This window comes from Culex pipiens, chromosome 1, assembly GCF_016801865.2.
Source record: "Culex pipiens pallens isolate TS chromosome 1, TS_CPP_V2, whole genome shotgun sequence".
NCBI classification, from domain to species: Eukaryota; Metazoa; Arthropoda; class Insecta; order Diptera; family Culicidae; genus Culex; species Culex pipiens.
The window spans coordinates 125,883,429-125,904,626 of NC_068937.1; the positions used below are offsets into that span (position 1 = coordinate 125,883,429).

The following is a 21,198-nucleotide window of genomic DNA, read 5'->3' on the forward strand; positions in this document are numbered from 1 at the left end:
ACCGTCGAGGACGACGACGTTGTCGTTTCCTTTCCGATGACTTGCTAACTTTGCTAAACTAATCTTGATCTAGCTGCTGGAACGGGGTTTTAGCATGTGTGAAGATGCTACCGTCTTGGAGCTTTGTTTGAAATTAGATTAGAGCGAGAACCAATTTTGAGAGCCAAAGTTCGATATTCAATGGGGTCGCCAAGGTGGTTAGCAAGGGGGAGGTAAGTACAGGCAATTTATTAACATTCCAACGCCCAAGGCTCCAAAAAAGTTGGAACGGTAACTTCAACTCAACGGATCTCGGGCATAACTCAACCAATCAAGATGATTCTTCTTTCCAGTGATTTGTTAGGATGTCTAGATGATTCTAGAACTTTGCAGAACTTAATTTGATCAAATCTGTAATTTTTGCGATTAAAAACATCGTTCCAACTTTTTTTTTCGCGTACAAAAAAAAATTCGCCAAAAATTCCGCGGAGGCAGTCGTTTTTGAAAAAAGGTGGAACGATTTTTTCGGTCGCAGAAATTACAGATTTGATCAAATTAAGTTCTGCAAAGTTCTAGGATCATCTAGACATTCTTACAAATTACTGGGAACAAGAATCGTCCCGATTGGTTGAGCAATCCCCGAGAACCAGCGAGTTGAAGTTACCGTTCCAACTTTTTTGGGAGGCTTGGGCGTCCGTGTAAGTTGGACATGCGTTGGGCGTTCCAGTGTTAAATGGACCTGCTAATTTAATGGAATGTGATGAAAGATGGAAATATTATTACTGCTGTATTTGGATTAAATTTAGCATTCTGCAGCCGGAAAAATATTTCGATAGAGATCCAAATCAAAATATGAAATAATTGAGAAATTAGTTATTTCTAGTAAGCGTGTAATTGCTTGTTGTCTTACTTATTTAATACACACTGATTTTTGGCTGGTTAAATTTGAGTTATTATTGTCTGTTGTCTGATCCACTCTTTGATAGAATAATTCTAGATTTTTTTTTTTTGAAAAGGTTCTATAAGCTATTGTCTTTCATATGTTTATAGGACCATATAAAACAGTCGAGAATTATAGAATGTATGCATCTTGCCGGTATTGTTGCGTGAAATTCAAAGCTTACATTGCAAAAGGTGAGCATCTGTCAAAACTCTACCAACTGCTTAGAGTTCACGCAAAATTTTCCCGTTATTGTATGCAATTCGCGAATAAGCAATAGCATCAAAAGCCATCGAGGCAAATTGCTCGTTATTGTAAAGTGATCAATATCAACGATAAATCTTGTCATCCTTTCGCTTTCGAAGCTTTCCCACTCGCAAAAAAGGGTTATTTCATTTCCCTGGAAGCGAACAAAAACAAATCGCTTCTTCCCATACGAGCACAACCAAAATTGACAAACGACATCAATAAAAACACGAGTGGTTCGCGAGAGTTCCAAAAGAAAAACAATTTTCCTGCACTCACACACACAAATTGGCCAGCGGCAGCGGCACACCACCAGGGCTGGAATGCAATGATACACCAATCAATCACTAATCGATTATTAGCTGCAATGTATCACTTGCGAGTGCCAGCCATGTGGTGGGTATGATTTGGATTTGATTTTCTCACGCCTTCACACCACCATTTCACCATATTGCATGCGGGCGATTTGAAGCATAGACTATCAGATTTGAAAGTATTTCGGAAAGAAGGTTGAAGATTTTGCCTCTTTTTTGGGCAGTCTCTCACGAGCGTGTAACTGTCATTTTACACTCTCATTTTAGAACACTTATTTCTGAGTTATTTTAAAATCAGATTGCGCCAAACCAAACATAATCACGAATGAGATTTGGAAGCTTACTTTGCACTCATTTCTGAGTGAATTCCAACTAAGTGAAAATCACTATGACTTGAGTAAAATTCACCTCAAGCTTATCAAAAATTACTTTAAGTTCATCACAATCAAGTCTGGTACTCTGTGACTAAACGTTCAATTTGACACGTGATGCCAGGTTGGTTGGAACTTTCCAAAATTGGCCACCTTTTGGAAGGGGTCTTCGTCGAACGCAATGTAACGTCGAGTGTTTCGAACCCGATAAACGTGTATAAATCAATAAACACAAAACATAACATGTCAGCCTGAAGAGAATTTTGAGGTTAGGATAGGAGGTTGAAAATTCGAGTTGGATTGTGATATTCGTGGAAATATTTTGATTGATTTTAGTTGCAGAATGTTAATCTAGAACCACGAGCTTACACGTTCTTGGAGGATTACTTAGTATATGTTTCATTTGCATGCTTTTGCTGCAAAAGACTCACTTGTTCAATTATTGTACGATCAGTTCCTAGCTGGACTCGGTCACAGGAAACGACCGGCGACTCAGTGACCGACGAAATAGGCGGCGGGTCAGATGCGGGCATAAAAATGTCAAAATCTCTTCCCCCCTCACTTCGTCTCACCATCCAGCTGCAGCTTTGTTGACAAACAAACGGAGCACGCGGTCGCATGATGGCGGCATCGAGCCAGAATTAGGGGTGATCATGTGATTAAAAATGAAAGTTTTTTCAAGAAAAATAATATTTTTCCGACCGAATAAAAAAATTGCGAGCATGTTCAAACAATTATTCCTGATGTCGGAGAAGTGATAAAAAAGCAAAATTATAATCCATAATTTTTCTATAAATTGATTTTTTTCACTCCAACTGGGAACCCCTAGGTCTATCCACGACTGTTTCCAATGACCGTGAGAAGATGCCAGAAAATCCAGCTACGAGCTAAATCCACAATATTGATCAAAGTAAAGATGGATACAAGGGAATGGCAAGCAAGGGGTAGGACAGAGAGTAATATTGAGAAAGTTTGAATAATTTTGAGTAACATTGAGCCACTCAAAGTTTTTCAATCCTCCCAAACGACGTAACGAATTTTGACACTGACATTTGGCACCAGAGAGAGACGACCGAGACGACTGACTTTGACAGACACAAAACCAACCCCAAAAATGAAAAAATCTGGTTCCGGTCAAGAGGCTGGAAACTCTTAGAACTTTTCCTAAGTATATTAATAAGTATACTTAAATAATGTTATTATACTAACGCTCTTCCACCCTAACATGAATCATCCTGAGAAAAACGTCGTTGTGACGTCTAGAAATGTCAGAACTTTTTTTTGCACGGTCGGAAACGGCAACGGTCCTCCACCGTCGGGGGGAAATCGCGAGGACTGTGGTCATGACGCGGGCAGAAAGCGATCAAGGTCGAAGAAAACAAGCGGGACTTTGAGCGAAAGGGAGGAGAGCGCTGCTGGAGGTGGTACATAGAGGTAAAACCGGCGGTAAGTGCTTTGGAGGCTTTGGAAAAGGAATCGCTTTCGCTGTAGGCAATGTTGGCGAAAAAAGGCCGGTGTTTGTGACGAAGGATGGGCAACGAAAGCGCAGAAGAAAGGGCAGGAGAAAGTGGCCGCCGAAATCCCAGCTGTGCGACAATCATCCTCCATTTTGGTCCTCTCGCATGCTTCCGGCTTGGTCTCAAATCCGCCGCCACCAACTTCGGCAAATCGAACAATTCACTGTTGCTTTGTTTTAGGCCGGACGGTTGGTTCCGGTTTTATTCTTAGCAGCAATTTAAGGCGTCTGCGGAGCAGGAAGGTCAAAGGACAAGGACAACTGGTCTGGGCCCGTGTGAAAAAAGCATCATCCACCAGCATAGGCAGCACCCGCTCTTTCAATACTCATCCTACGGCAGACTGATCCTACCCAAGGCTGATATCATGGATCCTACCCCTTGCAGGACCAGATCCGTATAAAAATACGGCATCTCCCACACGCCGGAATCGAAACAAAAAGTTGTGTTTTGCGCCGAGCAGCTGCGGATCGTCATCCGGAGGAGTAGGATCTGAAGATGTGTAGGGTGCTGGTGGACATGGTAGAGATCAAGTTCCCCGGACTGTCCCGCGACTACCACAAGCTCGTGAAACCGACATTAAAAAAATAAGCAAAAGCAGAAATAAACACTTTTTTTTATTAGTTTTGTCTGGCTCCTTCGACAATAGCTGATTACTCGCAAGTACCCGAAGGACATGACCGGATCGACTTCTGGTTCACTCAAGGGAACTGTCCTCGCGGTCGCTAGTATCGAATGTTGTTTGATGGCCTTTTCCGCTACCACAGAGGCTTGGGTGGGACCAGGAAGACGATAGTGTCATCATCAGACTTGATGGACTTTCGATAATCCTCGGTGGACTTGCCGGAACGACGAAAGACCTTCTCCTTGATCCCGCTGAACTCGCAAGCAATGTGAGCGGTGTGGCATTCCAGCACTGGGTTGTATCCGTTGGAGATCTGACCGGAGTGGTTCAGCACCCAAGCAACACACTTTGTCAGATAAACGTATTTCCTAACTGGTTGTATAACCAATCCGCCTCGTTACCACAACTTGTTCTACAACTCCTGTGAACTGGAAAAAGCGCACTTTTTTTTGTTGTATAACTTGCCAGAAAAAGATGCAAGTTATCAGAGTTAGTTGTACAAATGTATTTGACAACACTGTGCCATCTAACAAGAGATTCAACGAAAAAAGGGGGCGTGGTTTACGGGTTTACGGCTGTGCTGTCAAATAAAAAGCGCACACTGGAAAGGAAAGTTAGATTGAAAACAGCTATCTAACCGTCGACTAACTTACATGTAAACAAACGTTTCTTATTAGAATTTCAATCAACGACGAAGCTAATAAAAAAGTACGCTTGTTTCTGCAAGATTCATTTAAAATAATTCGAAATTGAATTTAAAAAAAGAAAAACAATCATGGCGCGCATGTGATTAGTGTGAAATTCCCTGCATGGCGAACTTTTAGATTTTCCTTTTTTGATGAACTTCCTCTGTCCCAAGATTCGATCCGATGACTTCGACGATTTGTTGTTATCTCCACGGCAGGTCCCGGCGCGCTTCCACATCTCTCCACGAGGCTTCATAGTAAACAAGCTGGCCCAAGTGTCAATAAGAAGGCTGCTGTCTGTTTGGTTAGCTAAAGAACTTAACTCCAACGAAGGCTGTCATTGGAATTGAAGTTATATAAGTTTGTTTCAAATCAGTTTTTATAACTCCACTATATAACTTTGTTATAACAAACCGTTTCAACTGTCATTTCGATTACCGTACCACGGAGTAATATTGAAAATCGGTATGATTTTGATTTGTTGTTTTCTCTATCATAAACTCTATTAGCTGATAATTTTTGTAGCTTTTACCAGCGATATGTTCACAAATGAATCGGTCAACAATCATAATTATTGCAATCTTCAATACATAAACATTTTTGAAACTCTAAATTCCTCATGTACAAATTTACACCACCTAACAACACGCAATGTCAAGTTGAATATGTATGTTGAGCATCAGTTATATAATCTATTCTCCGATAACATTTGTGTAACAAAGTGAGAAAACCTAAGGTTATTTATAGAATGGTTGGCCACGCCCATTTTTTAGAAGATGCCGTCACATGACAATGTTAGATAAGCAGTGAAACAAACAGTGCAATATTGTTTTTATTCAACAAACTGTTTTCGAGTAAAATTTTGCAGATGAGTGAACAGCATCTTGGCATATCAGCACTTTGACGTTCAATTACAGCTCATAAAAAGTGTTTTCAAGTGAAATAAAGGGATAAATAGCCCAATAGGAAGTGAGCAAGCAAGTTTCTATCAAAATTGTTCCAAAATAAATTGTTTAAATAGTGAAAATTAGCGAATTGGATGGAGTTAGGAGCGAGTGCATATTCCCTATGTTGTGTGTTAAAGTTGGAAAAGAGTGAAGTTGACTGTGTTTTAACACTTGTGTGGCACAAATCTCAAGAGTTACATAAGTCAGTTATACAAGTAGTGAAACAAACTGTTATTTAACTAACGTTGAAATTTTTTCTCGTATGTTGATCAAAAACAGTTGTCTAACTTTTATTCAACAGACGACAAGTTATGAGTGCTACTTGGGCATGATGACCTGGGCGGTGATTTTTTGAGTCCGGGCACGGCCTCCGGCTTCTTGGTGCATTTCGACGGACTTTGATTGAAATCCGGAACAGACCATTCCACAGCAAATAAAATGGCCAATTTTGGGAAGTTGAGCAGTATCTTGCCGTGAAACTCGCTCGCCTGCCTCGCCTGTCAAAATATGTATATTCAAAAATTCCGTAACCTATTGGAAAATCGTTCAAGAGGGATATTGAGTAACTTTGAGTCACATTGAGTAACTTTGAGAAAATGAGTCACTCAGTTTCTCACTGTCTTACCCCTTGATGGCAAGTAAAACCACATTTGACTTATCTAATCTAATCTAATCTAATCAGATCCTAGCGCAGCCAATCTTTCGAGAGATCCTGGAGAGTGCCTTAGGATAGATTACGCCTAGCACTCTTCTTGTCATTTATTACCAATTGTAGTGCGCCATTGCATTAGAATGCATTGAAACATCACAAGCGTTAAAGCGGCCAGGCCTACTGCGTAAAGCCGTATCGCAGATACATGATTCGTTGAAGTGGGTTGAGTTTGAGCACGGAAAAAAATGCCAAAAAGTTTGGTTATGTTCTGCTTGCAAAAGTCAATTGACCAAAGGAAAGCGATTTGTTTACATTTTGTCGACTTCGCCAGCAAACGTCAAACGATACATTTTTTTGTTTATTCTGAAAATGATCCGGCAACACATTTCTATTGATTGACGTTTGCTAGGGGTGCCCATAAATTGAGGTTATGACATTGCTTAAATACAACAATTAGCTGTAAAAAAACACTCTCACAAAATTTTGCTATTTTTATCACTTTCAATGCATAAGCTTCGCAACCAAAAAAAAGTAAAACGGCCATATTCGAAAGCCCAAATTATGGCTGTCAGAAGCTGCTTAGAAATGATGGCCGCCGATCCGGACCGTATGATTAGCTAAACGAAAAAAGAGAGAAAAAATAACATAAAAAGAACCCGGCCGCACACAAGCAAACCAAAGCCATCATCATCATCATGGTCGTCGTCGTCGTCATTCCGCACGCAACATCAACGAAAAAAAAGTAACGCAAGCTGCAATGAAAGAAATCCGGCGAATAGAGAACGCAAAGAAGGAAATAGTAATGGATTTCTGTGAATAATGGCCGAACAACCAGAAGAGGAAAAAAAAGAAGCAAGCGAGCGGTCAAATCCGAACTGAGAGGGGGAGGCCAAGAGGGAGAGGGACGAAACCAAAGTCTGAAAAAATAAATATATGAACGAGAATGAAACGAAAGGACAACACCAACAACAACAGCTTAAAAACGATTCAACAGCCAAAAGAGTGAATGAGTGACTGCCGGCCGACTCGAAGAAACCAAATAAGCGTGTACGTACACGAAAATAAAAGGCAGAAGCACTCCGAACACACACACACACACACACGGTCTGTGTGTGTGTGTGTTTGCAGGAGCAGAACGAAACGTCAAAGGGGAGAACGGAAAGAGCGGGAGAGCGCGAGACGGGAGGAAGAAGGAGGTCAACGAACCTGTCTCAATTTTTATTTTGTTAGGTTAGGTTCGGGTTTCACGTCGTCGTCTTTCGTCTTTCGTCTTTCGTACGTCTTCTTGTTGACACTCGGCACGTCTGCTGGCGGGTCCGCAATTGTTGGCGGTGACGGTTCGTTTGGCTGGGAAAGGATCTTGTTTCGTTTAATTCATTTTTCAAAAGAAAATTTAACGAAAAGAAAATCTATTAAAAGCGTCAAACTGACAAAATCCCTTGCAGCAAAAACACAAAAAATCTTCTATTCGAGCAACGTTTCATTAACGTGCAACGAAAAAAATCGTAAACATAACCTCCATTTCTAATTCATTTTGTTTACGCCGGTGTGACCTGGCAACCATTAATTATGGCGTTGCCAGTCGCCTGCAGGAGAAACAGGATAGAGCATGTGACAGAAGTCAAACGGTGGGTAGCGCACCCTATTAATATAGGGTAGTCCGACCGACAGCAGGGCAGGGTGTTGGAGCTCATTAGAGCCTGTCTTCGGTTGGAAAATTTTAATGAATAATTATGGCGCTCGCGAGTGAGAACTAAAATTGGATGAATTTGATAATTGGAAGGACTTTTCTTTGAAAATTTTATTTTTCCAGAATGAATGGATATGCGAAGGGGCTCATGGTTTGAATGAAACTGTAACATTCTTCATTTTAATTGTGTGACTCTTTCTCAGTCACGAAATATCCTAGCAGGGCTGGTTCTGCCAGAATCCTACTAGAACGGTGAAACATTTCTGCTAGAATGGCGCAAAATAAAGTAAAGAGAACGAATCTCCTAATTCAGACAAGCGTGAGTCGGAGTCGGAGTTACTCTAACACCTTTATATAAAAGTTGTTGTAGAAGTTGGGGTTGGAGTTTAATGAACTGGAGTAGGAAAAAGAGATGATAAATTTCCAAAAGCAGTAGTTGAGCAAGTAGTTGAGTCGTTTTCAACTACGCTACCCGACTCCGTAGCCCTGGTTCTGCTAACCAACTCAACAAGTATAAAATGGGTAAATGATTGGAAGTTTCCGAAAAAAACTTCCATCTCTTGAACTGATGCTGCTCATCACTTCACACCGGAAGCTCACCAAAGAGCCACTTCCCGGTAAATGACTGCATTCACAGCTAAACTTCTCTACTTTTGATGGTTTCCAGAAAACCAACCAAAAAAATCTTCTAGCCCCACTGCCGGATCAACATTTGACCTAACCTCAATGGTGGCGGCGGCCCAAAAAAAAAAATTCCCACAAAAAGTTTCGCGCGTGAAAAGAGGCGGATTATCGCATCAAAGGAAACAACGACGCTCCATCCTCGTCCGGGCTGGTCGTCCTCGTCAATCCTGGCAGGCCATGGACTCCGAATTGCATTCTGCTGCACCATCATGCACCACCAATCGCAGTAGCCACGGTGCAGTTTTTGGACGATGGCAAAAAACGGGTCCTGGGCAGGGCTGGATTGAGGAACAGTGTTTTGGGATATGTTTGAGAAATTCGCGTTTTGGAATGACGTTTACTTTGACGTGTGGAGTGTTAGTTTAACGTTTCACACGTTGATCAAAATCAAGCTAAATTAACTTAAAATTTTGGATCGACCCTGACGTTGTCCAAAACTTCCCCGAAAAAAAGCGTTGATTCAGCAATTCTGTTGGTAGATTCGACTTTCCCCGGTGTGGTTGTGGTCCTTTGCAGGATTCCGGAGGCCCCTGCGGTGTAAATCTCCAGATACGATGCCGTTGATAGTGTCACCCGGCTTGACGGCTCAACACGTGGTAAAGCAAACAACAACAAAAAAACAGCTTCTGCAAAGTGGAAGCGAAAATTAACTTAAAAACCTCATGAATGCTGACAAGCCTGCTGCGGTAAACGTCAGTGCGCGCCGGAAGTTACCGACGTCGTTCGCTGCAGGGTTACTTGGATTGTTTTTTTTTCGTTGTCGACGGAAGCCGAAAAGCCATGAACCTTGGCGGATTGCAGCAGGATTTGGTGGTTTCGGTGCCGCCATGGCGATGCAAATAATTAGTTGATGTAAACCAGGTGTCAAACTAGGAACTAATTACGTCAACTTTTTTTTCATCTGGAAATTCCCCGAATGCATAACTCCCGGAATCTCATTAAAACAGCTCAAAATGCGTAGCTAATTTTTTGTCACAACAACGCAAAAACAACACTAGCTGTCACGCGTCCTGCGCAAAAAATAGTTTCACAAACGCTACACGCTTAATGTGAGTTGGGCACAAAAAAACGGTGACGTTCCACACCTTGCATAACAGATCAACTGGGGGAGTGAGTGAAAAGAGAGCGCAAAAACGGGGAAAATAGATAAAAATTTGCTATGTTGTAACCAATCGGAACAGGAAGCAGGATGGTTGAAGGCCCGGTTGATGGTATTCGAGAAAAAAAGACGCACACACACGTGGTTGCATTCTGCTGCCAGTTTCTCTGGATTTTTTTGCGCAACAGTGAGATATCTGGTTCGGTTCAGGCCAAACCTCTCCTATTCACTACCGAGAACGATTCGCATAAACATTGCAGGAGTGAAACAAAAAAAAACTTTTTATTCCTCGATGTCATTTTTTCCCAGTTTTCCGAACAACTGGAGAGGAGTGAAATGAAAACATTGTCACCGGGCCGAGACGATAAATATTTACGCTGCCCATCGAAGCGCCACGTTCCGATAGTTTCAAAACTCTCTCTCTCTTTTTTGTTGCTGTTTGACAAGTCAAAACTTTTTGCAACACTGTCTGCTGTGTTTGTGGGCGTGAGCATCAAATAGTAGTGTCACTTGCACGTTTGACATTTGCGTTCGACACCCACACGCGTGTGTGACCCAGTTGAGGTGACGAGTTTTGGAGCTGTCAAAGTTAGCAGTGGCTGACATTCGGGCTGTCAAACTCAAGGTAGGTTGAGCAGCAGTTCATCGGGGATCACTACGTCCAGTAAGTACGCTGTCAATGTCAACAAATCTGTCAACTCTGTCAATCAACTGGCACCGAACGAAACCATCCCTGTTTGTGATGATTTCCTTCGCTCTGCTAAAATGTTAATTCTTTGTTAGGAAATGACACATTAGCAGGTAAAGACTGTGTTTAGGGCTGGGTCACCGACTCATGAATATTCCAATCTGAAGCAGATCGCCTCCCTAATGATCGCGCTGGCATTTCAGATGGAACCTGCTTAAATTAAGCCCCGGCATCCGGAGGTATCATTTGAAGTGCGTTCACCGCGCGGGATCGATCCAAAGGAGGTGATCTTCTTCAGTGGCATCCGTGCGCGCCGGCAAAAAGTGGTAATGGCTTAAATTAAGAGCTCCTTAGGGGCTACAAGAACCTGCCCGGGCGAGGTTGATCATTTTGCCATAATTGTCGTCAAAAGCAACGGAATCGACTAAAACATAGCCCCTCGTCGTCGTCGTCGTCTTCTGCGTTCATCGGTCCTAATTAGGCTATGGCGAGGGTCTCCAGCTCTCCAGTAGGCACAAAAAGTAGTAATTTCCCTCCTCCCCGTTGGCCCTGCCCCTGCCCCCACCGCGATAGTGCCAATCGCTTCTGCCAATTATTTTTAAGTGTAAGTGCCTTTAATAGCTGCTCCTAGAACCCGAAGCAGAAGCTGTGGCGCGCCGGAGCTCCTAGAGCGGAGTTTGGCCAGGGAGTCTGAATTAAGGAAGGTAGCATTTTTCAGCGTTCGGCGCGCGACCATTTTCAGCAGCGGCAGCGGGCAAGTAGAGACAAGAAGTGGTTCGTCAAGTTCAGGTTTTGCTCCCGGAGGGAGCCTGCTGCCTCTCTCCGCAACTTGTTGGATTTGGTCTAGACCCTGAACCTGTTGGTAGCAGCAGTCGCAGCATAAATTACAATGCAAAAATGCTCCAAACTATTTATTAAAATAAAAATGGTACACGTGTTCGACGCACAGGGAGTTGTGCGCCGGCGGCCATTCGCGGTATGCTCGATAACGGAGAAGGGACTGATCTACGCGTAATTTCCATTCATGCTAGAGTCGAAGAGAGACGATGTCGAAGCTACCGTTTTTTCCAATCAGGATTCTGGAGGTAGAATGCGCAGAAGGATCCACAAATGTACACGCAAACGTAAAAAAGGGTAAAATATGAGTTGAAAGTGCTTTTGTTGCATGGACTTTATCATACACGCGCGTTCAAAATCATTCAGTCTCCGTCAAAACCGAACCTACTCAGAATTGAGTAATCTGTGCATCTGTCAGATTTGAGTAATTATCAGAATTGAAGGAAGAGGGAATCTCACCCAGATCTGAGTGAAATTTACTCAAATTAGACAAATAACTCATTTACTCATTTCTGAGTAGGTTTGGTTTTGACAATGACTTCAGAATCACTCAGTCACAAAAAATAAGACAAAATTTCAGTTTAAGCTGCTTTTGCTGCATGGTCAACGAAACGTCAAGCTGACAGCTACAATCTAGTTACAGGAAGCGTTCGCGCCCAAGGCTGTATATCAAAGGTACTCGTCATCTTGCTTTGCATTAGTGTGAGTGCATGACTCCGTGCCACTAAAACCAAAACAATAACAAAAGAACAAAGGACCGTACCAGGAAAACCAAAACATAAACAATGTCAATTTCAGTGGAGTGAGAGAGTCAGAGATAGCGATTTTGACAACCGCACTACTACACACTCAATCGCGAGTACCTTAGGTAGAAAGCCATGGTTCGCGCCACAACCAACTAGATTGAGCTCATCTCCTGCTGCTCCAAATACACCTGATGCTCTGAAATCGGCAGGTCGTGGATGCTGCTGCCGTGATACACGCGAAATAAAGAAAAAAACATGTTGATGAATTATTATAATTTAGCTGGAACCCGTAGAGAGGAAACGAGTGTCCATTTCTTGTAACTTCGAACCCATTTTGTTTGATCTTGGTAGCGTTTTTTTTGCTTCACTTCATCGTCGTCTTTATCTCCGCTGGAAGATTCGTCGGGAGCTGCACCGTCTGAAGAAACGCTCCGGACGGAAGCTGCCATTTCAGAAAAAGGGGCAAAAAGATAATTATTCCCGTCCTTCAACCGGTCTATTGAACGTGCCTTAATTTAGTTTAGCGAATTGCGAAACGCTAGGGCTAGTAGAAGAGTCCAAGTTGCAACTTTTTTTTGCAACACGAATTTCTGCGAAAAACCCCAGAACGTAATAACAATAATGACGTGCCGCAAAACCCGTTTCGCCATCCGTCGGTACGTGCAGGTGATCCCGAAAGTGTCTTCCAGCAGCATCTTAAAGAAGTCACTCGCTTTAAACCGGTCAGTTCAGCAGTGTGCAGAGCAGCAGGCCATGAGACATTAGACGTGCTGGTGACCTTTCCGGTGCAAGTTCAGCTTCCTCAGGCGCAGCAGATGACACACATCGTTTGCTGGCAGTAGGCACTGCTGTTGTTGTCGATGCGGCACGAGGTGAAGAAGCCAACGGCAGGGAGAGTGTTGTTATCTAGCCGGCGTCAACAGACGGCACAGGTGCCCGACGTAACTGCTCCGGTGCATATAAATACACTCGCCAGTCGCCACACTCTTGAAGTAGTAAATGAAAATGAGAGTGATTTATGTAGCATTCACCTCTTACTCTCTATCTCTCTCGACCGGCGTTTCTTCCCACTCGCTGACCGAGATGAGTCAGGTCCCAGCTGTCACCGGCGTAGGTGTGGTCCCCCGGTTGGAAACTGGCAGGTTCTTAAAGCGCTTGAAGTTTGGCGGTGTCTAATGACCTATGTGGGCACCAAAATCTTAACCCAAAACATCAACATGACAGACTATAAGACATTTCTTTATTGATGGTGGTGCCATCACTTCAAATGCGGTTCATTCTGCAACCATGCAACTTGATTCAAACTGACAGTTATGCTGACTGAAAAAATCCAAACAAATTCGTCTTTTTGTCTATGTATTCAACTCCTACTCCCACGATGTTCAGCTTCTCACGGTACCGGTACGGTACTTCGGCCGGCCGGTTTTCCCCGTAATCGGTCGACGCGTTTATTATTTTATTCGGTTTCAATTATTTATTTTGCTTTGCCACGTTGACCATGATTTTGATCCAAGGTGGTGGCGCGTAGGAGGCGGACCGCCTACTACGAGTAATTGAAATAACTCATTTTGAAATGCAATACTTTAGATTTTTTCAGCGAAGCCTTTTTTAACTGAATTTAAAAATAATTGAATCAAATGATGATTGAAGAAACATATGAAAAAATCACATTAATTTTCAACCTTTTAGCCAGTAAAATTTGATTTTTGATTATTTTTGTGATCGAGAAATTAGAAAGAGAGATGTGAGCCGGTAACATGGAGTGAAACTTCCGCAGCTGTCATGGTAAAATTCACAGCAGCTTGACAGAAAGTTTAACTCCAAATGGCTTCTGGTCACAAATTTTCCAATACATGCAAAGTATGTTAACATGGCAGCTGGGGATGTTGTTTACATAAGATCTGCTATTTCTTTCTAGCAAAAGTTTTTTGCCAGACGACTTCTACCTGGTTTTCGTTTTGACTGAATTTAAATTATTTTTTCCCTGGGACAAGAATCCTTATGTTGCACTTTAAATGTCTTGATAGGATCAAAATCAATCGATCAGAAACGATTTCTGAGTAGCTTAATTTTCTCGGGATATTTGAAAGAAAAACAAAGTGCATTTTGAAATGAGATATTTCCAACAACCGTGTAGTTCTGACAGTTTTGACAACTTATCATGCAAAACAAAAACAAATCATTTTAGTGTTAAAAGGTCGGATAGATGCTTTTTAAATTTGTTTGTTGAGTTCCACTGCTAGAATGCAATTACACTCCATCAACTAAATGATCCTTCAGGTAATCTCCATTCTTCCCTCCTCGGTCGAATTAAGCAAATTAAGCATAAGTGAAGGAATACGTCGCGATGCAAAAAAAAAATATTAACCCAATTATCATTATGCTCTCTGACTGACAATGTGGTTGACGTTGTCGTCGCCATTTTTTTCCACTCGCTCTCCGCAGGGGTGGACACTGACGCCGCACATTTTTAACTTTGAATAATTACACGTAATATATCATCGTAATTTTAATAAATTTCGCGTCATTTTTTGTCGCGCTTCCATCCTTCGTCATTATGCCTTGCATGCAATGTTGCAAGGGTGACCATCTCCCTTCAGCATACTTTAAATTCACCACCCCGGAAGGACTCGAGTCAGGAAGCTGCGTTGAATTTTAATTTCTCCATTAGCGAAATGGAACACACTCTCCACGTCTCGACGTGAGTCGGCAAGGCCAATTGCCCGGGAGGGAACCCAACCCCCACTTCTTCTTCACCGGAAGTAGGTCACGCACCCCACCACATCAAACGGAGTCTGGCGACCACGGGGTGACGATTAGAACGACTTGTGTTTGCCAATTTGCACGTGGTTTGCAAGAAGGTTCTTTGCCGGTCTCGGTCGCCGACAATGCATGACGTCTTTGGCCTACCTTTGGTGCAGCCCCACCCCTCAGCACGACGCGTCACACGACAACAACAAGTGGTTTCGCCCGCTTTTCCCATTCACAGAAAGTGTGCAGGGAAACTTGGTCGTCTGGGGGTCTGGGTTCTAGCAGGCGGCGGCGACGACGACGACGGAGAGTCTTTGCAATCTCAGTTGTAGAGCATCCAAGAAGGCCATGCAGGTGGAAACAAAAGCAAACGCTCTCTATTTACCCTACATTTTCCGCACGCTTTTCCGCAGCGCTGACTTGGATCTCCCTTCGGACGCGTGACGCGGGACAGGGCTGGCGGAAGTCGGCGAACTGTGACAACAAATTTGAGATGAAATAATTATTTTGGATAAGACAATAGCAAGATCAATCGAGCTGTCAAATCTGCAACATGGAGTTAAACTTTCTGTGAAGTTGCTGTGAAGTTTTCCATGGCACTTCGAAAAGTTTAACTCCATGTTGCACGCACACACTCTCACTTTTAATTTCTCGATAGAAAGACTAATAGCAAGACTAAAAGAAAGACTAATATCAAGACCATTAGCATCAAGGCTGTATTTCATAGGTACTCGTGATCTTGGTTGCCACGAAAACCAAAACAAACACAAACGAACAAAGGACCGTGCCCAAGGTATGTAGGTTAGATAAGGTAAGGCGGGATTTTCCAGCTGTCAAAATAGTTAGCATGAAATTAGGATTTTATATGAATTTAACCAAATTTAACCATTTTCCGGTCTAATTTTACCGGACAACACCAATATAAAACCAGGATAAGACCAAGATAAGACCAATCCTAGGTCTTCAATTCCTTCGATGACATTTTGCAGCTCTGACCGGTAAGGAGGAAGGACGCACGTGTGCGGTAAGCGGTTCCCTCGTCCAGGGAGGGTGTAGAACCTGTCACAGACGATGACGGTGACGACGTTCCTCCACCAGGGATATTAGTCATTGATGGTTTTGCTCTCTTCGCCAGTCAGTGACGACGACGACGCTTTATTTATCGTCGCAAAACATTATGCCCATTTAGACTATTTATTATTTTTCTATTATGCATAAATGCACAACAGAGAGATTGTGTGAGTAAGTGAAAGAGAGGGGTGGCATGGCAGGATTTGAGAAGGGGACAGGAACTGCATTTTCACCCCCATTTTCCGGTGGATGCGGATGTAAATAGATGGCTCGTGAAGCTGTCATAATGGAGCTGGTTTGGCTTTAAATAGACCGCCCTGCTTCACTCGGATGAACATTTAATGATGTCTGCCAGCTGGTTGAATGGATATTTGGAGGAAGAACTAAGGGATCTTTAAAATCGATAAAATATTTTGTCAATAAAAGATTTATTTGCAAAGTTAACTTCAACGACATTTGACAGCCTCCCTTCCAAGCATAAATTACCTATAACATATTTGACCTTGACATTCAAATGTCATTTTGAGTTTTTAAAATATCTGTCAAACGCAGGGTTGGTCATCAAAAGAACGAGGGGTACGACAATTTCGCCCTATTATTGCGCAAATTTTCGCATACCAAACCACGTGTTCCAACGTCGCTTACGCCTCACCTTGAACAAGTTCAAGTGGCTCAAGTACAACCAGAAATTTGAGAGCCAGCCCCAACTGGTACTTAAACCGCGACGACCGAGTGCAGTTCAAGGGCTAGTCTTGCCAGTGGGGTTTGCTTTTTCTTCGCGTCCACTTTTTTCGTTATTTACTTTTTCGTCGATGACGTTCGCCGCTGCAGGGTGCCCAGCGCACAGGAAATTAAGCACCAGATTGCTGCTCACTAGCGACTGCTGCTGGCTGGGCTGTGCTTTCACAAACATCCTGTGAGCCCGGAAGACACCCTGAAAGATACCACACCCGAATGCAATCAGCGATCAATCAATTTTCATGAGAAACTCGTCTCCGATACTCTGGGAACGGTTTGCGAGAGGAAAAAGAAGGAAAAATCTAGACATAATAAAAATAAATTACAGCTTAATCTAAATTTTATTGAGTCAGGTCAGTGTCAGTGTCCGGGCGCAGTCACGAATACAGCGACGCCAAAGTAATCAAACCACGTACGACCCCACCCCTGCGCCTCCACAAACGTCATGCCGAAAAAAGTAGTGGCAACCCTGCAAAACATGGCGCATAGACACAACAATGATGCTGGAGTTGTTTACAGTGTGTAATGCTGTCACTCACAACTAGAGCGGAAATGGTCAAATTCGCCAATGGTGCTGAACTTTTAGTGCAAACGACAATATTTTTCTCGCCAGCGTCTTCTCCAGCCGCTCACCAATACTTGCGCGGCCAAGCACAAAAACCCAAGCAGGCCGAAAAAAAGACGCTGCACAACCGCAGCCAACTAAGATGAAGAGTGGTTTTAATTTCAATGACAAGTCGTCCCCATCCCTCTCTCTCTCTCCCTCTCACTCACTCACACAGCTCGAGCGTGCGGCGAGAGAAAAATATTTTGTGTAAACATTAAGAAAAGCAATTTTTGCGCGCGTCTTTCTTCGCTGTGCAACAAACGAGGCTGCCGGAAAGTTCGTTGGAACACCCGGCTCTCCCCCGGGCACAGCCCTACCTCCTCCGCCGCCGCCGCCATCTTTAAATTGCACCAATTCGCGCGCGCGGCAAAACAGCCGGCCAAGTGCCTCAATGTTTCATGGACACCAGCACACAGCCCTGCCGCGTCGTTTGACAGATTGCCTCCCCGAAAAAAAATGAGCACAGCCCTACCCTACCCTACCCTACCGGTTTGACTGTTTTTTTTTCGCAGGGGGAAGTAATGTTGGTGTGTGAGGTCCCGCGGCTCCTCAAGGGGCTGAACACTCGCAAAAAAACAGTGCAGAAAAAAAAACAAAAAATGTATACAAAATAACAACCGGACGGAGACCATCAAGAGATGCAGCTAACTGTGAAACGTGAAGATCGGGGAGGGGAATAACAACAACAACAAAAAGGCGCGAAATAATGATGATGATAATGATGGCACCGCTGGTTGATGATGATGGTTTCTGCCTGGGTTTTGATGGTGATGGAGGGAAGCAAATAAATGCGGTTATCTGGTGCTACTGGAGCCGGTTCGACCGTCGAAATACTCGCCGTGGTGTCCGCACATTGGGATAGGTCGGTAACTTGGCTTTTTTTGCGTTGTTGTTGTTGAAGACGTCGTTTTCTTTCTTCTTTCCTTTTCGCACATTGACGAGCCAGAGTTGCCTTGAAGTTGATGATTAACGCTGGCACGATGCAGGCAGGGGTTAGCCGCGGTCAAGTGATGCTGCATGGAGCTGAATCTGTCAGTATTGGGTGATAAATTGTCTGAAATTAAAAGTGGAACGAATCACGCCAGCGGAGAACGCAGCGCAGTAGGGCTGGCCACTTTGATACTTGTGGCTATCCTGAACTGCCAAGCGCAGAAATTGGGTTTAAAAGTGCACTGAACAAACAGTGCGCGACGATCCGCAGCAGCGGCCATGGTCAGTGGATATTATGTTGTGCTAGGTTAGGTACTTCTTGGTTTGCTCCTTTCCATTATTTCCCCCTTCCTTACAGCGGCTAAATTCAGGTACCCGGAACGAAACCTGTCCAAAACTCTTGCCCGCGTGTACCATTATTCGTCGGACGTTTTGGGGAATTTAGGGAAACTTTCCGGAGTGGGGAGGGTAAGGTAGGTTCCTGATTGGGTTCGTTAGCGTTGGCGGTTGGCCGTCGTTTTGTGTTTGTTCTACCCACGTGCATTTTTATATATTTTATTGCATCGTGAAACGAACAAAAATCAAAACCACACTTTTGTAGACCAAAAACGCGAAAATTTGACAAAAGAGAACCCATGCAGCAAAATATGCTTTTTTAACTCATTTTTGTCAAACTTTTTCTGAGCGTGTGATTTTTTGACAACTAGACGTGGGACAGGTCTGTTGCTCTATGTCGCTTCATTTTTACGAATGGGGATCCGTACCTTGACGGAACGGGGGGAGTTTGGCACGGAGGCGATAATCAAATAAATGGAAATGTTTGTTTTGTGTCAAGTTCTGTGGTGTCTGGCGGTACGGCGATAGTGGCGACGATGAGGTTGAATCGAAGCAAAAGGGTTCACCGTGGACTTTTGGACATTTGGCTTCCCACAGAAGCCCTGTTGGTGCTAAATATTTCGATTTTGTGACGGAATGCTTTTTGTTGGTCATTTAGAGCATGTAATTAGTGTTAGTAACATTTGTGATTCAAACCCAAAATAAAGATCTAAGTTCCGAAGCCGCGCATTTCCACCAGTCTGTGAGAAACTTCTTGATATCAGTACACTGTACTTGAAAAGTACGCACTTCGCAGTCCAGTTGAAGCAGATGGAAGGGCAGGCTGGGCAACGTATCTTCGGGTTCCAGAAATGAGCACGCCATCGTCGTCGAAGAAGGCGACTTGCCGTATTCCTTCTGGACTTACTTGCCTTCATCGTCGTCTTCGACGACGGTCCAGTGACCATTTCGACTGACCGTCTTGACCAGAAGAAACCGTAACGAGACGAGCACCTTGATTCGTGGGGTTCCAGAGGTCAACATTTGTATTAAAACATCTGACCTTGCAAAGTCAAGGCTTACACACTGCCAAAGGTAAGCAACTGTCAAAACGCCTTTTGACGTTTCAATTTGGGACACGCAGCGCCAAGGGATAGCGATGTGCATTTTCGTTGTCGCCAAGCCATCATCATCGTTGTCGGACCGGCGTAACCGAAACAAAACACCACAAGAGCGACGACGTAGTCGCACACTCAAACAAAACTGAACCCATTTTGACAACCCTGTCACCAAGGGGGAGGGGGAGAAACGAGTCATAATGGATAACCACAAAAACCGACTGCGTGAGCGCATGGAGAAGGGAAGGGTTCGTTGACCACTGCCTTGAACTCCGTTGTGGTAGGCCATGGTTTTTGGGTACTCGTTTTTTTTTTGGCTGGGCACAGCGTTACGCAAGCTGTCAAAACCGGTGACGGTCGCCTACTTTGATGTCTTCCGCGCATCAGCCGCCGTTATCGATTCAATCATCTTCGGAGCGAGGAAGAAGACGAAGAAACGCGCGCGGCGCTGTGAAACAAATTGATCAAAAGTATGGCGGAAATCCTCAACGTGAGTGAGAGAGAGAGGAACGCTGCTAAAGCCGACAAAAGCGGATTAAAATCACAATCATCAGAATTTCATTTTTTATTGCTTCGAAGGGGGAAGAGGTGTAGGGTAGAGACAGCAGGGTTGCCAGCAGAGGCCTGCCAGATGTGTTCATTTATCTAGTTTTCGATTCTTCCACGGTTCGCGTCGGATCTTGTAACGTAGCTTTTTTTTTGCGAGCCTCGCATGAACTTATTGCATGGCCAGAGGATTAGGCAGATCTTCCGTCGAAAAAGGCAACCGCAGACGGGGAGGTCAGTCATCTTCTGGCCAGGGAGTGTGATGTTTGGCTCAAGGTCCGAACATGTCATTGGCACCATAATCCGCTTAAATCTGGCACCATATCCATCGTGTGTTCCCTTATTTGGGACAACCCTTGGTCATCGTCAAGATTTATTGCAGCTCGTCAGCGTTCCTCCACTTTTTCTTTATTTTTGGTCGTCATAAAAGTGCCCCAGCGAGCCAAACGCCACGAAATAAAAAGAAAATAAATTTTCGTCCATTTTCCTTCATTTCCGTTCCACGCGCTGCGAGCAACCCTTTTTTGTATCCAACCCCTGCGGCACAGCCCTACCGCCCGTCGATTCTGCCCCACCGACCTGAAGTCACTGACCAAGGCTACCGGGCAGCCTTCTGCCAAATTCCGCACCACCCTTCGCCGCCATCTTGGATCACGGCAACGATCGAGCGCGTTTTTTGTCGGTTTTGGCCAGTACCAGTTTTTCGCGTCCCCCTTTTTGGCCCGGCACTCTGCGCCGAGAAGGGCTCCCAAACCGGTTGAAGACGAACAAGTTCTTGCCAGTTTTGGTCGCCGCCGATCGGTCGTTTTCGCGTTTCGCGCGCGCAATTTTCGCGTGTTTTATGCATGGGCATTCGGCGGAGAATACGAAGCAGAAGAAGAACGCTTATCGTCGGTTATTCGGCGTCGCGAGGACCGCGGAGAAGAGTTTTGAAAAATGTGTTCAAGGCGTTACTGACCTCGGTTCAGCGGTTGGGGCGAGACCCCCTTCTTGGGTTGTTGTGTTTGTACGAAAATGAAATAAAAACGCAGTTGGCCCTGTGTGCCTGTGTGCGTTTCGGCCGTCTGGTTTCGGTTGATTACCATCGCACAGCGATGTTCGAGG

The 21,198-nt window shown here is 44.1% G+C and overlaps 1 protein-coding gene across 1 annotated transcript; it reads right to left on the reverse strand.

Annotated features, from left to right (window-relative positions):
* Nucleotides 1–2,295: 2,295 nt before the first annotated feature.
* LOC128092363 (elongation factor 1-alpha-like) lies at nt 2,296–19,398 on the reverse strand. Its single transcript, XM_052706037.1, has 2 exons — nt 19,359–19,398; nt 2,296–4,361 (listed from the first exon to the last, which is right to left on the reverse strand). Exons 1-2 carry the CDS (start codon nt 19,396–19,398, stop codon nt 4,123–4,125), a joined length of 279 nt encoding a protein of 92 aa, XP_052561997.1. The 3' UTR covers nt 2,296–4,122.
* Between the last annotated feature and the right edge of the window lie 1,800 nt (nt 19,399–21,198).

Bases quoted from the DNA above. Each gene is read 5' to 3' on its own strand.
- LOC128092363 (XM_052706037.1), bottom strand. From the start codon at position 19,398: ATGGTCACTGGACCGTCGTCGAAGACGACGATGAAGGCAA. The intron at 4,362-19,358 runs GTAAGTCCAGAA...TTATACAACCAG, and splicing joins GAAGACGACGATGAAGGCAA to TTAGGAAATACGTTTATCTG.